Source organism: Nicotiana attenuata, chromosome 7 (assembly GCF_001879085.1).
Source record: "Nicotiana attenuata strain UT chromosome 7, NIATTr2, whole genome shotgun sequence".
In the NCBI taxonomy this organism is placed as follows: domain Eukaryota; kingdom Viridiplantae; phylum Streptophyta; class Magnoliopsida; order Solanales; family Solanaceae; genus Nicotiana; species Nicotiana attenuata.
This window is the reverse complement of record NC_031995.1, coordinates 88,867,555-88,883,988: the sequence shown is the minus strand read 5'-3', so window position 1 is coordinate 88,883,988 and position 16,434 is coordinate 88,867,555. Positions and strand designations below refer to the sequence as shown.

Genomic DNA, 16,434 nt, shown 5'->3' with positions numbered 1-16,434 from the left:
GCAAACATTGCCGATAAAGATTATATTTTTGAAGGCCTTGCAGATACTCATTTAGAAGTTGGAGAATTCTTTGAGCTTCATAACTGAAGACTTATTACGGGGAAAAATTAAAAGAATAATTTTTATGAAGTTCATATTTTTGAAAAAAAAATATTTTATGTTGGCTATATTTAATTTCCTAAGTATGGTTTCTTTTGTTCTTAAAATTTTCAATATTACTTATGATGTATTTTTTTTTTTCTTGAAGAATATGAAAACTTCTCAGTCTTCAGTTGACCGAATGAATAATAAAGAAGAAATATGTCTTCTGGATAGTGCTACGACGCACACCATATTAAAAGATAAGAGATATTTCTCTTATTTAATTATGAAAGAAGCCAATATAATTACAATATCTGGTAGTACAAAATTAATTGAGGGCTCTGAAAGAGCTACTATCTTACTACCAGGAGGAACTATATTGGCTGTTAATGATGCATTATATTGTAGTAGGTCTCAAAGAAACTTGTTGAGTTTCAAAGATATTCGCCAAAATGGCTATCATATTGAGACCACCAATGAAGGAAAGGTTAAATACATTTATATTACTATAATAAAATCGGAAAAGAAGTATGTGCTTGAAAAGCTTCCCGCATTTTCCTCCGGATTATACTACACTAATATTAGTGTAGTCGAATCACATGCCATAGTAAACAAGGAGTTTACTAATGATTTTATTATTTGGCATGACCGGTTGGGCCATCCCGGTTATAATATGATGCGCAAAATAATTGAGAATTCACATGGTCATTCATTGAAGAACCAGAAGATTCTTCAAACTAAAGAATTCTCTTGTGTTGCATGTTCTCAAGGCAAACTGATTATTAGACCATCAGTGATTAAAATTGGAGTTGAATCTCCTGCATTTTTGGAACGTATACAGGGTGATATATGTGGGCCCATACACCCTCCATGTGGACCATTCAGATATTATATGATTTTGATAGATGCATCTACAAGATGGTCACATATGTGCTTGTTATCAACCCGCAATTTGGCCTTTGCGAGGTTACTAGCTCATTACTAAGATTAAGAGCACAGTTTCCAGATTATGCAATTAAGATACCTCGTCATGATAATGCTAGTGAATTTACGTCTCAGGCCTTTAATGATTATTGCATATCAACTGGGATAACAATTGAGCATCCAGTTGCTCATGTTCATACTCAAAATGGTCTAGTGGAATCATTGATCAAACGCCTTCAACTAATTGCTAGACCAATGCTTATGAGAATAAAACTTCCCATTTCGGCATGGGGCCATGCTATTTTGCATGCAACAGCTCTTGTGCGGATCAGACCCACAAGTTATCATAAAGTCTCCCCAATACAATCGGCTTTGATCAGGAGCCAAATATTTCCCATCTTAGAATATTTGGATGTGCAGTATATGTTTCAATTGCTCCACCACAACGCACAAAGACGGGACCCCAAAGAAGATTGGGGATATATGTTGGGTATGAATCTCCTTCTATTATAAAATATTTGGAACCTATGACTGGAGATTTATTGACGACAAGATTTGCTGATTGCCATTTTGATGAATCAGTATACCTAATAATATGGGGAGAAAATAAGCAGCTGCAAAAGGAGATAGATTGGAATGCATTATCACTATCTCATTTAGATCCTCGAACAAAGCAATGTGAACATGAGGTCCAAAAGATAATTTATTTGCAAAATATTGCAAATCAACTGCCAGGTGCATTCACTAACCTACCAAGGGTGACTAAATCACATATTCCAGCTGCTAATGCTCATATTCGAATTGATGTCCCGGTTGGACAATCTATAAATACAAATGAGTCTAAGACACGCTTGAAACGTGGTAGACCAATTGGTTCCAAAGATAAAAATCCTCGAAAGCGAAAAGGAGCAAATGATCTAGGAGATTATAATATGGAGACAATTGCTCAAAGAGAGCCTTGTGACATAACAAATGATACGACCTCAGAGGAGGCCCAGGTACCTAAAAATAATAAGAATGAAGAGATCGCAATATGTTATGTCTCTACGGCAAAAAGGTGGAACCGAAATAATATTATTGTCGACAACATTTTTGCTTATAGTGTTGTTGTTGAAATAATGCAACAAGATGAGGATCTTGAACCAAGATCTGTCGATGAATGTAGACAGAGAAATAATTGGTAAAAATGGAAAGACGCTATCCAGGCAGAATTAGTGTCACTATAAAAACGTGAAGTATTCGGACGTATAGTCCGAACACCAGAATGAATAAAACTAGTGGGATACAAATGGGTTTTTGTGCGAAAACGAAATGATAAAAATGAAGTCGTTAGATATAAAGCACGACTTGTGGCACAAAGATTTTCGCAAAGACCTGGCATTGATTATATGGAGACATATTCTCCTGTGGTGGATGCAATCACTTTCAGGTATCTCATAAATTTGGCAGTCCACGAAAAACTTGATATGCGTCTAGTGGATGTTTTCATAGCCTATTTTTATAGCACACTAGATAACGAAATTAATATGAAAATCCCTAAAGGGCTCAAAGTTCCTGAAACAAATAAATATTTTCGGGAAACTTGTTAAATAAAGCTTAAAAAATTCTTATATGGATTGAAACAATAAGGGCGAATGTGGTATAATCACCTGAGTGAGTACTTGTTGAAAGAAGGGTATAAGAATGATCCAATTTGTCCTTGTGTATTTATAAGAAGGCCTGGATCTAAATTTATTATAATCGCTGTGTATGTTGATGATCTAAATATCATTGGAACTCCCGGGTAACTTCCAAAAGCAGTAGTCTGTTTGAACAAAGAGTTTGAAATGAAAGATCTTGGAAAGACAAAATTTTGTCTTGGTATACAAATTGAGCATATGAAAGATGGAATTTTTGTCCATCAATCATCTTATACCGAAAAGATCCTAAAGCGTTTTTATATGAATAAAGCACATTCATTGAGTACCCCGATGGTTGTGAGATCACTTGATATAAATAAAGATCCATTCCGACCTCATGAAAATGATGGAGAGCTTCTTGGTGATGAAACTCCATATCTTATTGCAATTGGGGCACTAATGTATCTTGCAAATAATACTCGACCAGATATAACTTTTGCAGTAAGTTTATTAGCAAGATTCAGTTCCTTTCTAACAATAAGACACTGGAATGGTGTTAAGCATATTTTTAGATACCTCCGAGGGACTATTGATATGGGATTATTTTATTCTTATGAATCCGATTCACAGATAATTGGTTATGCAGATGCAGGTTATTTGTCTGGCCCACATAAAGCTCGATCTCAAACGGGCTATCTATTTACTTGTGGGGCTACATCTATTTCATGGCGTTGAACAAAACAAACTTTAGCTGCTATATCTTCCAATCATGCAGAGATAATAGCTATTCATGAAGCTAGTCGAGAATGTGTATGGTTGAGATCAGCGACTCAACATATTCAACAATTGTGTGGTCTTTCTTTAAAAACGAAGATTCCAACGATATTGTATGAAGACAATGCTGCTTGCATAGCTCAACTTAAAGGAGGATATATCAAAAGAGACAAAACAAAGCACATTTCACCAAAGTTCTTTTTCACACACGATCTTCAGCAAAATGGTGAGATAGATGTTCTTTCACACACGATCTTCAGAAAAATGGTGAGATAGATGTTAACAAATCCGTTCAAGTCACAATCTAGCAGATTTATTCACTAAGGCATTGCCAACACAACATTTGAGAAGCTGAGACATAAGATTGAAATGTGTCGTCTCCGAGATATCAACTAAAGCTTTCATCAGGGGGAGTATAATATGCGCTGTACTCTTTTTTCCTTAACCAAGGTTTTGTCCCAAGTGGGTTTTCCTGGTAAGGTTTTTAATGAGGCAGCACTCAATGCGTATTACAAGATATGTGTACTCTTTTTCCTTCACTAGGCTTTTTCCCACTGGGTTTTCCTAGTAAGGTTTTAACGAGGCACATTATCTTTCAAATGAACATCCAAGGGGGAGTGTTATAAATAAAGTGAATGTATATGGATGTTCATTTAATCCATCCATACATTATATACAATGTACTACTTGGATAGATGTACCTATTAATTCCTAGGATGTATCTAGTGAGTTTTGGGTGTATCTTGTATAGTATAAATAGGATATTCTTTTCCTATGGAAGAACACACAAGAAACACACTTGAATAAGATAAATTCTACATTCTCCTGCTATAAATCTTGTCTCTATTACTATATTGTTCTATTTTGCTCTCAGTTCTTAACATGTTGTTCCTTTTACGTTATTAATTTTCAGAGGACTTCAAATGTTAATAACTAAGGCCTCGTTTGGCCATGAGTTTTCCCAAAATAAATTTGGGATTTATTTTCAAAACTCGTGTTTGGCCATAAATTTTGCTCATATTTTGGCCAAATCCTAAATCCCAAATTTCAAATCCCAAAATCAGCTATTGAGCTGATTTGGGCCAAAATCCCAAAACTTGGGAATTATATACATGTTTTTCCAAAATAAAGTTGGAAAATATGTTTTGAAAACGTATGTCCAAACACATTTTCATCTTCAAACCAAACTTCACCCAAATCAGATTTTTCAAAATAAATTTGGGATCTATGGCCAAACGCTAGCTAAATTCTTGGGTGAAAATCATTTACCCTCCCCAACTTTGTGTTAAAAATCAAACTCCCCCCTCAACTTTGAACGATAATCATTCTCCCCCCTTTATCCTACACAATACCTTTTTTGCCCTTGAATTTTTAATTTCCTCCTCAATTCAATACTTTTTTATTATATGATATTTTTTTTATGGTTTAGCTATAACTTAAATTATGTAATATCTATTATAAATTATAATTAGAGTTTATAAAAATTATAAGTAGAATAAGTAATCAGAGTTAATTAAAATTACCTTATCTTTATGATTGTTATTTTAATGTAATGCATATTAAATATATATTTAAGTTATATTTTCTTAGCGACGGAACTAGAAATTCATATAAGAGGATTGAAAAACACCCCAATTTTTTTTTATTTCGGATTGAACTTGTGAGCTAAGATAACTTGGGATGTTTTTCAATCCTCTTATATGAAGAACTCAAATTGAACTTATGAGCTAAGAAATTAAAATTTGTGAGCTAAGAGAATAGAGTTCATTAATTTCTTAGCTCACAAGTTCAATCCGAGTTTTTCATATAGAGGATTGAAAAACACCCCAAGTTATCTTAGCTCACAAGTTCAATCCGAAATTAAAAAAAACTAGGGTATTTTTCAATCCTCTTATATGAATTTCTAGCTCCTTCGCTAAGAAAATATAGCTTAAATATATATTTAATATGCCTTACATTAAAATAACAATCATAAAGATAAGGTGATTTTAATTGACTCCAATTACTTATTCTACTTATAATTTTAATGAACTCTAATTACTTTATAATAGGTATTAAATAGTTTAAGTTATAGCTAATACCATAAAAAAATATTATATAATAAAAAAGTATTGAATTGAGGAGGAAATTGAAAACTCGAGGACAAAAAAGGTATTGTGTAGGATAAAGGGAGTAGAATGATTATTGTTCAAAGTTGAGGGGGGAGTTTGATTTTTAACACAAAGTTGGGGAGGGTAAATGATTTTCGCCCATGTAAATTTTATTCTCACGTTTCTAAATTACACGTGGCAAAACCCAATTTAAGATAATTATGTTGACTAAATCTTACATTATCTGTACTTCTTTATCACTATAAATATTCCACCTTCCTTGTTCTTGTATCTCCGAACTCAAACTGTAAAACACAGAAAAAAAAAAAAAATCAAAAGACTCAATATTTGCTCTTATATTCTTTCAGTTTGTCACATTTTACTTATGGCAATGAGTTTGCCGCATCAAATCGGAGCATTATCAGGAACGGCAATATCATCGGAAACTGAATGTGTTTCCGGCGAAGCTCCGGCAAAAACAACAGTTACTACATCAGCATTACGGAGAGCTTCAGTTACAAATCTCCTAGTATCGATGCAAAATTCAGGAACTGAAGCAGATAAAGTGCTAACATCACCACCTTTGAGTCCGGTGACGTGTCACGCGCTAACGGAGGTGCGTGCTGGTTTAACGGAGACGGCGGAGGTGAAGAAGGAGCACAAATTGGGGAAAGGAGTGCCGGTATATGTGATGATGCCGTTGGACAGTGTGAAAACGGATAATACGGTGAATCGTAAGAAAACAATGAAGGCGAGTTTACAGGCGTTGAAGAGTGCTGGAGTGGAAGGGATAATGATGGACGTGTGGTGGGGATTGGTGGAGCGGGACGCGCCGGGAGAGTACAATTGGGGCGGTTATACGGAGCTTTTGGAAATGGCGAAAAACCAAGGGCTTAAAGTTCAGGCTGTGATGTCGTTTCATCAGTGTGGCGGAAACGTCGGTGACTCTTGCTCGTGAGTAGCATAATAACTATACTATTTTGAATGAGTTTTAAGTTTTATACCTGCTGTTACAAGTTAAAATTCATGATAGTATAAAAAGATTTATACACTATTAGTGTATATAACCTAAATTCTTTCAAATTGTTATTTCTTTAGTAATCTCTTGAAGATAATTCGAGTTGTTAGTTCTTTAGTAATCTTCTCTTGAAGATACCATAGTTTGAAGCTGTTTTCAACTTACATTACTTTATGTAGGATTCAAGCTGGAATTATAGTCTATTTGGCCAAGCTTTTTTTTGGGCCAAAAATATTTTTTTTTTTTTTTTTTTTTTGCCAAAGGCATTTTTGGCCAAAAATTAAGGTGTTTGGCCAAGCTTTTGGAAGGAAAAAAAATGCTTTTGAGGAGAAGCAGAAGCAATTTTGGAGAAGCAGAAAAAATTAGCTTTCTCTCCAAAAGCACTTTTCTGAGAAGCACTTTTGAGAAAAATACACTTAGAAGCAGTTTTCAAAAGCTTGGCCAAACACTAATTACTGCTCAAAAGTGCTTTTCTGATTAATTAGCCAAACACAAACTACTTCTCACCAAAAGTACTTTTTTTAAAAGTACTTTTGAGAAAAACACTTCTCAAAATAAGCTGATTTTAAAAGCTTGGCCAAACGGGCTATTAGTTAAAGAAGCTAATTTACTTTTCTTGACTCGGCACAGAGTTTAAGGAAAAAAAGAAAGACTTTTGAAATTTGTGGTCTTTAAAGCTTAAGGGGTAAAACTTTGTAGCCATGACTGTTGTGTGGTTATAAAAGCTTCTCATTAAGGGTAAAATGGGTAAAATGAGGAGTTTAAAGTTGAATTATTTCCAAATTTAGAAATGTGTCATTTATTTTGAAACAATTTAAAAAGGAAAGTACCTCATTTAATATGAAATGGAGGGAGTAGTAACTAATAACTATTATTAAGCATTTAATAGTGTAGTATATAGTTTATAATGTAAAGATATTAGTACTTTTTATGTAGGAGTACTTTTCGATAGCTAATTTATAGGATCTGAGGAAGGGGAATAGGGGAACAGGGGAAGACAAGCAAAAAGTTGCATAATCATACAATTTAAACTTAAACATGTCAATCTTGTCCTTAAACGTAAATGGGGGTTAAAAGCCTAGAATTGTTCGAGTATCCTCATTATCTTAGAACTGCGGATAAATTTTAGTTGGTGCACTCCTTTGGATACTAGGTACTGACAACATTTAGCAACTCCTTTAGGTCCTGATGGGGGCTTGGTAGGGTATCGGTAAAGAGGACATTATTATTTTTTGTGTTTAATTAAACATTCCAGGAAACATGTAATAAAAGTTTCTGTTGCATTCATAGGTTAAGGTCTAATTTGCTTTAGAATTAAAGGGGTAGTTACATTATGTTACAAGGATGGAATAAGCAAGCTAAGTACGAATTGGTTTCTATGTTGCTTCGTCAAGATCTGTGCTTTTTTGAAAAAAGAGTCTGAACAAAGCTTTTCTGATAAACATGTATCAGCAGGCTGAATTTGGTTAACTTGGTCTCTCGGAAAACATGAAGTCATCAAAAGTCATTGATATTTTGATTATCAACACGGCAGAGTTATTTGCAGTGTATAGAAATATTGAATGTGATGAAGCGTTTGAGTTGGAAGAGTATGTTGATCAGTGATTTGATGACTGCTAATATTAGTAGTTGTTTGAAACTGCTTGTTGTAATCCTGTCTTGCCGAGTGTATGTGTATAAAGAGCTCTTCTGAACATGTAGATCCACAAAGAAGTCGTGGTCACATTGTTAACCACTTTATTGTTGATTAACTTCTAAGATATGACCGGAGAATGCAATATCTCCACCTATTTAGTGATCATCTATTATTGGTTTCTTGTCTACTTAATAGTCAGTTTTTATATTCTAGGATCCCTCTTCCAGGGTGGGTCGTTGAAGAGATTGACAAGGATCCTGACCTTGCATATACGGATCAATGGGGAAGGAGGAATCATGAATATATCTCGCTGGGTTGTGATACTCTTCCTGTCCTTAAAGGGAGGACTCCTGTTGAATGCTACTCCGACTTCATGAGAGCATTTAGAGATAGATTTGAGAATCTGCTAGGGGACACTATTGTGGTAAGTTTTCACATTTTTTAACCTTAAGCCTGCTGAATGAAATTGCTTATCCAAGTGTGTGGAAGCTCAAGCTTTTCTTAACCGCCTTTTGTACTCTAGGAAATTCAAGTTGGCATGGGTCCAGCTGGAGAGCTACGTTATCCATCCTACCCTGAAAAAGATGGAATATGGAAATTTCCCGGTATTGGAGCTTTTCAGTGTTATGACAAGGTATACATCAACCTTCTTTTGTTCTCCTTTCGTTCTGTATTCCTTAATTTTTTTTTGCCTTATCGTTGATGAATTGTTCTCACAAATCTTATGTTTTGCAGTATATGCTCAGCAGCTTAAAGACTGCAGCAGAAGAAGCTGGCAAGCCTGAGTGGGGGTACACTGGTCCGACGGATGCAGGCGAGTATAACAACTGGCCAGAAGATACAACCTTTTTCAAGAAAGAAAGTGGTGGTTGGGATTGTCCGTATGGTGAGTTCTTCCTCACATGGTATTCTCAAATGCTTTTGGACCATGGTGAGAGAATATTGCAGTCCACCAAGGCTATATTCGAGAACAAGGGCATCAAGATATCAGTTAAGGTTGCAGGCATTCATTGGCACTATGGAACCCGGTCCCACGCCCCTGAACTCACAGCAGGGTACTACAACACCCGTTTCCGAGATGGTTACCTTCCAATTGCTCAAATGCTTGCCCGACACGATGCTATTTTCAACTTCACATGCATTGAGATGCGAGATCATGAGCAGCCACAGGATGCACAATGTGCACCTGAGAAGTTGGTTAGGCAGGTAGCATTAGCAACTCGGGAAGCTCAAGTTCCTCTAGCTGGCGAGAATGCTTTACCACGATACGATGATTTTGCACATGAGCAGATCCTCCAAGCATCCTCATTGAATATCGACAGCCAATCCGATGATAGACAAATGTGTGCATTTACTTATCTGAGGATGAATCCAGAACTTTTCCATCCCGACAACTGGAGAAGGTTTATCGCATTTGTGAAGAAAATGAACGACGGAATAGATGTGCACCATTGTCGGGAACAAGTGGAGCGGGAGGCTGAGCATTCTGTGCATGTTACTCAGCCTCTAGTGCAAGAAACTGCAGTTGCCCTCATGCACTGAGCATCTCAGCTGTATACTTCTGCTGCTTGTATATGTATGAAATGTATTATAGTGCAATCTTGAAAGATTGGGATATCATATTTTGAAGATATTCCTGAATAATATTGTACGTACTCTCCTTTATTTCTTTCTCAAATAAAAGCAGAATCAATCGTGAGAGAAGTGCAAACTTCTCTTGATTAAGAGCCTTTGCTCTTCTTCTTTTTTTTTAATACTAAATTTCAGGATCCAATGCTAGCATAGAGGAAAGTACCTAGGTTTTGCCAGGCCAATCCTCCACTCACATGGTATGTTTTTGATATCCAGAATATCGACTTTCTCTTGAACAATAAAAAACAAGTAAAATTATGATTCTTTTCCCATCTATCAAAGCCCTACGGCTTGTATTGTATTGTATTGTTATTTTAAATATAATGTTTGTTTTGCATTGTTACTTAAATTTTTATTGAATCGTATCGATAAATCTGTCGTTACATAAAACGACAAAATGTGCTACATTATGTAACCTCCGATTGGTGTGATTGCATCGTTACCTTGCTTTTTTCTCGCATCTTTCCCTTTCTTATTAAATAAACCTATTTTATCCTTTACCCTACATTTTTACATAATAATTCTATCCCTATCCGATTTTTTCTTTATAATATTGCAAGTTTATTCTTCATATTGCTGGCGCATCACATCATGAAACGTTGGCAAACGATATAATCTATCCAAACATTTTATTCATCAAAACAATATAATGCAATATCGTACAATACAATACGATATATTATGAGATACATATAGTAACCATCCAAACGAGCTGTTAGTGGATAGAGTTATTCGGTACATGTGCTGATGGAAGATAGAAGATATTTCATAAAATTAGTTGAATTATGCGCAAGCTAGCTAACCAAGACATTACGGTTTTTAAAAAAGAAATGTGAAATTGTTACTGGGGAGAGTGTAATTTTATTAAGCCTAAAAAGTTTTCTTGTGCTTTTTTCGATATTTCTCTTACTCGAGGATCTTTGGTCGGTAGATAAATTTTCCAGCCAACTACGTTACTGACTTATTGTATCGAAGGTTCATGCACCAAATTTCACATCAATATTTTAATTAGTGACAGCTCCATTTATATAAAATGAAAGTTCTAAAGTTAATAGTGAAGTACAATACAAGTCTGATGCTTTGACTAGAAATCGGGGAAGAAAATACGGAAAATTAGGAAGAAAGCGAAGAAAATATATATTTTTCTTCCTTTGTTCGGTTTCTGGAGTAACAAAGAGAAATTTGAGAAGAAGACAAACTTCTTGTTTACAACAGCCAAGGCAAGAGAAATAGTATTAGTTAGAAATCTCGTGTATTCCATAAGGAATACTTTATCTCTAAAATGTGATATTTCGGCGTGAATCCTAATTAGTTGGTTCTGAAACGGATATCAACACTAGGTAGAAAACTAATATATATATATATATATATATATATATATATATATATATATATATATATATATATATATATATATATATAGGGGTATTTGCGATATTAGGCCACTAAGGCAATGGTCTTAGGCCCCCAAAATACTTAGGCCCCAAAATCTATAAATAATATATAGATTTAATAGATTTGCGATATATATAGGGGTATTTGCGATATTAGGCCACTAAGGCAATGGCCTTAGGCCCCCAAAATACTTAGGCCCCAAAACCTATAAATAATATATATAATATTTAATAATTATGCACTATTGATAGAATTTTTAAATCATTTGGTTAAAATAGTTATAGATAAAATAGTTGTTTCCTGTCTTTAATTCGTCCCAACTTAAATCGTCTTCTTACAATGTTAGTTTAAAATAATTTCTTTTAATTCTTGAGCGCCTTTGTAGATATTTTTCAAGCTACTTTGATAAGTAACTATTAAATTCGTCCTTAACATTGAATGATTCTTGAAACAAAATAGTTACTGTAATATTATTTTTCTCAACTTATATTTAGAATTAAAAGCGCAAAGAGAAACTGTATAAGTAGAAGAATACTCTATTTAGCAAACTCGATCAGGTAAAGGTGTTAATTCAATTACCTTTAACAATTTTTATATTAATTGCCTCGGTTGAAAAAGTTTTTCAAAACCAAATCAATAAAGCTCAACAGAATAACACAAGAGAGATTAGAGAAATCGGTTAGACATTGGCAATAATTAAAACTGATTATAACTTCTTTAGATTTCGATAAATCATTAGAGTGAAAAAAAATTTAAAAAAATTTAAGACCTCACTTTTTATTTTCGCCTTATGCCCCATATTATGTCGAGTTTACCTAATTAAGTATGTTGGTTTGTCAAATATATATACACCAAATCAAACCCAATATAAATTCAGCCTTTTGGTATATAGGGATTATTTTATCATTAAAATAAGAGAAATCAAGCAGAAAGAGAAATCTGATCATTTATCAACAGAAAAAACAAAACAAAAAAAACTTTTTGCACGGATAAACATATTCTATGGAAGGCTAAACAAAATATATCCATATGAAGGAGAATCAAAAGCAGCAACACATGCGTTATCAATCAACTAAATCAGTAACCTTTGATGTTGTGCTTAAAGTATATACATTTGTATGTATATCGCCTCATATCTTATTTTTGTTTCATCGATTTAGGATGTGAAATGTGTTAATTTATGTTAATTTGATGTGTTTTCATGTGTAGGAATGATCGGGGAGCAATCGGGGGCGGAAAGTACAAAATTAGAGCCAAAACGGACGAAAACATGGAGAGGGTATATTTCAGCGCCACAGGTGGCGCCCAGCCCTACCTGTGGCGCCAGAAACAGAATCTAAAATATTGGAGCGCTGTGGAGGGCGCCTGGCGCTAGCCAAGGCGCCAGTGACGTGAGTTTTCTCCAATTTCGCCGGGGACAAGGTTATTTCGGCCCTAGACCTACCCAACACGTATAAAAGCAAGACTAAACTTATTTTGTGAGGAGGGACGCCACTTTGGAGAGGGAATACACACAAGAAACATTCGGGAGCAAGAACATCTTAGATTTCTTCATCTTTTCTAGTATTTTCAATTATTCAAAACTTATGCAATTGTTTGCTAGTATCATGAGTGGCTAAAAAACCCACTGTTCTGGGGTTGTGATTTAGCCATGAATATTGTTATTTAACGTTGACTTAACCTCGATTATAATTCACTAATATATGGTTGTTTCTTCAATTCTTGATTAATTGCTTAATTGTCTGGCCAGCAGTTAGGTTCTATTTACTATCTACGCTATGCTTGGGAAAGCCATGTTTAGATTAGAGAAGAATTGAAGAGAGCATGATCTTAACCCTTAGGGGGGCAGATTTGTGGTTAGGATAGGAATATACCTAGTCACCGTGCTTAATTAAATATCGTAATCTTAATGCGTTCTTAATAGATTGATTTCATAGGGGTATAGGCATTAATCTATTTTGAACAGGCGAGTAGTACTTCAGGAGAAGGCTATGAGAGCAATTATCGATTAATTAGCAACTATGAGTGAATTGTATGAGAGGGAGAGTTAACTAGAACACAATAAGATTGGTGAATCGATCACAACCCTGGAATATTTGTCTCTATTGAATACATAACAATCATTCTACTGCTTGATAATTTAGTTATTACTTAGAATTGTACTTTAGTATAATTAAACTTTTGAACTCGCATTTAGCTTGACTGAATAATAATATTGGTGAGTTAGTAAGTAGTTGATATAAGTCTCTGTGGGTTCGACACTCGACTTATCATTTTATTACTTGTACGACCACGTATACTTGCGTGTGCGTTTGGGAGCAACAAGTTTTTGGCGCCGTTGCCGGGGACTTAAAAATTAGCTACTTTACTGACTTAAGCTTTATTAGTTATTTGTTCAAGTTTTAATTTTCAGTTTACCTTGTTTGTGTTAACACATGCTCTTCTCTTGAATGCGGAGGAGTAGAAGCGTAAACAATCTCCTTCCTCTTGATCCTGAAATTGAACGAATACTTCACAGAGTGAGGAGGGAAGTCGAAGCTAGAACTAGAATAGAAAGAGAGTTGGACATCATAGTTCAACCACAACCAATAGAGATGGCAGGTAATGCAGAGCGTGCAGTGATAGAAGCCGCAAGGCCCAATCTTGCTAATATGACTCAGGCTATTGTGAAGCCTGAGATCATAGGGCATTTTGAACTCAAACAGTACATGGTACAGCTGATTCAGTCCATAGGGCAATATGTGGGTCTATCTCATGAAGATCCACAGAGGCACATTCAGAATTTCTTGGAAATTATGGATACCTACAATTATCCGAACGTTTCCAAGGACTATGTCAGGCTGACATTTTTTCCCTTTTCACTGCTGTTTGAAGCTAAAGAATGGTTGCAGAAAGAGCCCGCGAACTCAATCCACACTTGGGATGATCTAGCAAGGAAATTCTTAATCAAGTTTTTCCCCACCAAGAAGACAAAGTCATTGAGGAGTCAGATTCTTGGGTTCGAACAACGGGATGGCGAGACACTTCGTCAAGCTTGGGAAAGATACAAGAAGCTACTCAGAGATTGCCCGCGCCATTATTAGACTGATGAGGTATTGGGACACACTTTTGTTGACGAACTAGATGAGGCCTCAAAGATGAATCTTGATTCAGCTTGTGGGGGTAGTTGCATGGCGAAATCGTACAGTGAATCCAACTCTTGCTAAATAACTTCACTGCTAATGATCATAACTAGCAAGGAGATGGGGATTCACGCAAGGAAATTAAACAGAAAGTAGCCGGGTTGATTGAGCTTGATGACTTCTCATCCATGAGAGCTGATATAGCAAAATTGGAAAATTAGGTGAATAGAATGACAATGCAACAAACACAACAGATGTCTCTTTGCTGCGAACTATGTGGTGACAATCATATGAGTGACATGTGCCCCACGATCCCTGAATCTATATACTATGTGGGGCAACAGAGCAGGGGTCTAATGGATCAGAATGCACAATATGGGAACACTTACAACCCGAATTGGAAGAATCATCCCAACTTCTCACGGGGTGGAAATCAGCCGAATCAGAATCATTATAGACCCCAAGGAAATTTCAATCAACCTCAGAAGCCACCTCAACAGGTAGAAGAGAGTACGAATGATTTGTTGAAGAAGTTGTTGCTTGACAATCAACAACTCAGGACCGGTTTCAGAAATTTGGAGCGCCAAATGGGACAGCTTGCCAGTGCTCAAAACACCAGACCAGTTGGAGCCCTTCCAAGTGACACTGAAGCTAATCCTAAGGCATCCCTTAATGCCGTGTTGTTGAGGAATGGGAGAAAATTAGAAGAAGCTCAGTCGAAAAAGAGGAAACAGGTGATTTTTAATGAGAGGCCAGCCACTATAGAATCAACATCAGAAAAATCTAAGGAAGCCAGCTGGAGAGGCGATGGCTGAGCAACCCCCACCAGTTGTTGCAAGGCCACCACCTCCGTTCCCTCAAAGATTGCAGAAAGTCAAGGATAACGCCCCGTATAAAAAGTTTCTTGATATTTTGAAGCAGGTGCAGATTAATATTCCATTGGTTGACATATTACAGGAAGTACCCAAATATGCAAAATAGATGAAGGAGATTGTGGGAAATAAAAGGAGGCTGACCGAGTTTGAAACCGTGGCACTCACTGAGGAGTGTAGCTCAAGAATTCAAAGCAAGTTACCTCAGAAATTGAAGGATCCAGGTAGTTTCACTATCCAAATCTCGATTGGTAAACATGCAGTTGGGCGAGCCTTATGTGATCTTGGAGCGAGCATCAATTTGATGTTGCTATCTGTGTTCAAACAATTGGGGCTGGGTGAGCTGCGCCCAACAACGGTAATCTTACAGCTGGCTGATCGCTCCATTGCTCATCTTGAAGGAGTGATTGAAGATGTGCTAGTTCAAGTGGGGTCTTTCATATTCCCTGCTGATTTCATTATCTTGGACTACGAGCCTGATCAGGAAGTCCCATTTATTTTGGGGCATCCATTCTTAGCCACGGGCCGAGCTATTATTGACGTTTGTGAAGGAAAGATGACGATGAGAGTAGGTGATCGAGTGGAGATATTCAATGTTTATAAAGCACTCAGGTTGCCAGCCCACTATGAAGAGCTATCTATGATCTCTGTAGTGGAAAGTGATGCCACATCATTAGTGCCATATATGAGCCCTGTAGATCCTGTTGAACGAGTATTGATTGGGGATGAAGAAGATAGTGAAGATGAAATGATGGGAGAAATTGAGCAAGTACTAGATATGTCCTGCAGTTATGTCCATGGGTTTGGAAAATTTGAGGAGTTGGACAGGCCTGTCACTCTGACCCCTCCTAAGCCATCCATTGAAGAAGCTCCGAAGCTAGAGCTTAAGCCCCTTCCAGCGCATCTGCGCTACGCTTATTTGGGGAACTCTGAGACATTGCCCGTGATTATCTCGTCCAGCTTGACTAACACTCAAGAACAAAAATTGCTCAGAGTACTTCTCGAGCATAAAAAGGCTATTGGGTGGACTATTGCTGACATCAAGGGCATTAGTCCATCGATTTGCATGCATAAAATCTTCTTGGAGGATGGACACCGAGCAGCAGAGGAGGTTAAATCCCATTATGAAAGAGGTGGTGAAAAAGGAAGTAATCAAGTTGCTCGATGCAGGTATCATTTTTCCTATTTCTGACAGCAACTGGGTAAGCCCAGTTCAATGTGTGCCCAAAAAGGGAGGAATGACTGTGATTGAGAATGAGAAGAATGAGCTA

General features: G+C 36.2%; 1 protein-coding gene across 1 annotated transcript; it reads left to right on the top strand.

Annotated features, from left to right (window-relative positions):
- Positions 5,770–9,807, top strand: LOC109229446 (beta-amylase 1, chloroplastic-like). The gene is made up of 4 exons (XM_019394884.1): positions 5,770–6,442; positions 8,356–8,566; positions 8,666–8,776; positions 8,878–9,807. Exons 1-4 carry the CDS (start codon positions 5,874–5,876, stop codon positions 9,682–9,684), a joined length of 1,698 nt encoding a protein of 565 aa, XP_019250429.1. The 5' UTR covers positions 5,770–5,873; the 3' UTR covers positions 9,685–9,807.

Bases quoted from the DNA above. Each gene is read 5' to 3' on its own strand.
- LOC109229446 (XM_019394884.1), top strand. From the start codon at position 5,874: ATGGCAATGAGTTTGCCGCATCAAATCGGAGCATTATCAGGAACGGCA. The intron at 6,443-8,355 runs GTGAGTAGCATA...TTTATATTCTAG, and splicing joins AACGTCGGTGACTCTTGCTC to GATCCCTCTTCCAGGGTGGG. The intron at 8,777-8,877 runs GTATACATCAAC...TATGTTTTGCAG, and splicing joins CTTTTCAGTGTTATGACAAG to TATATGCTCAGCAGCTTAAA.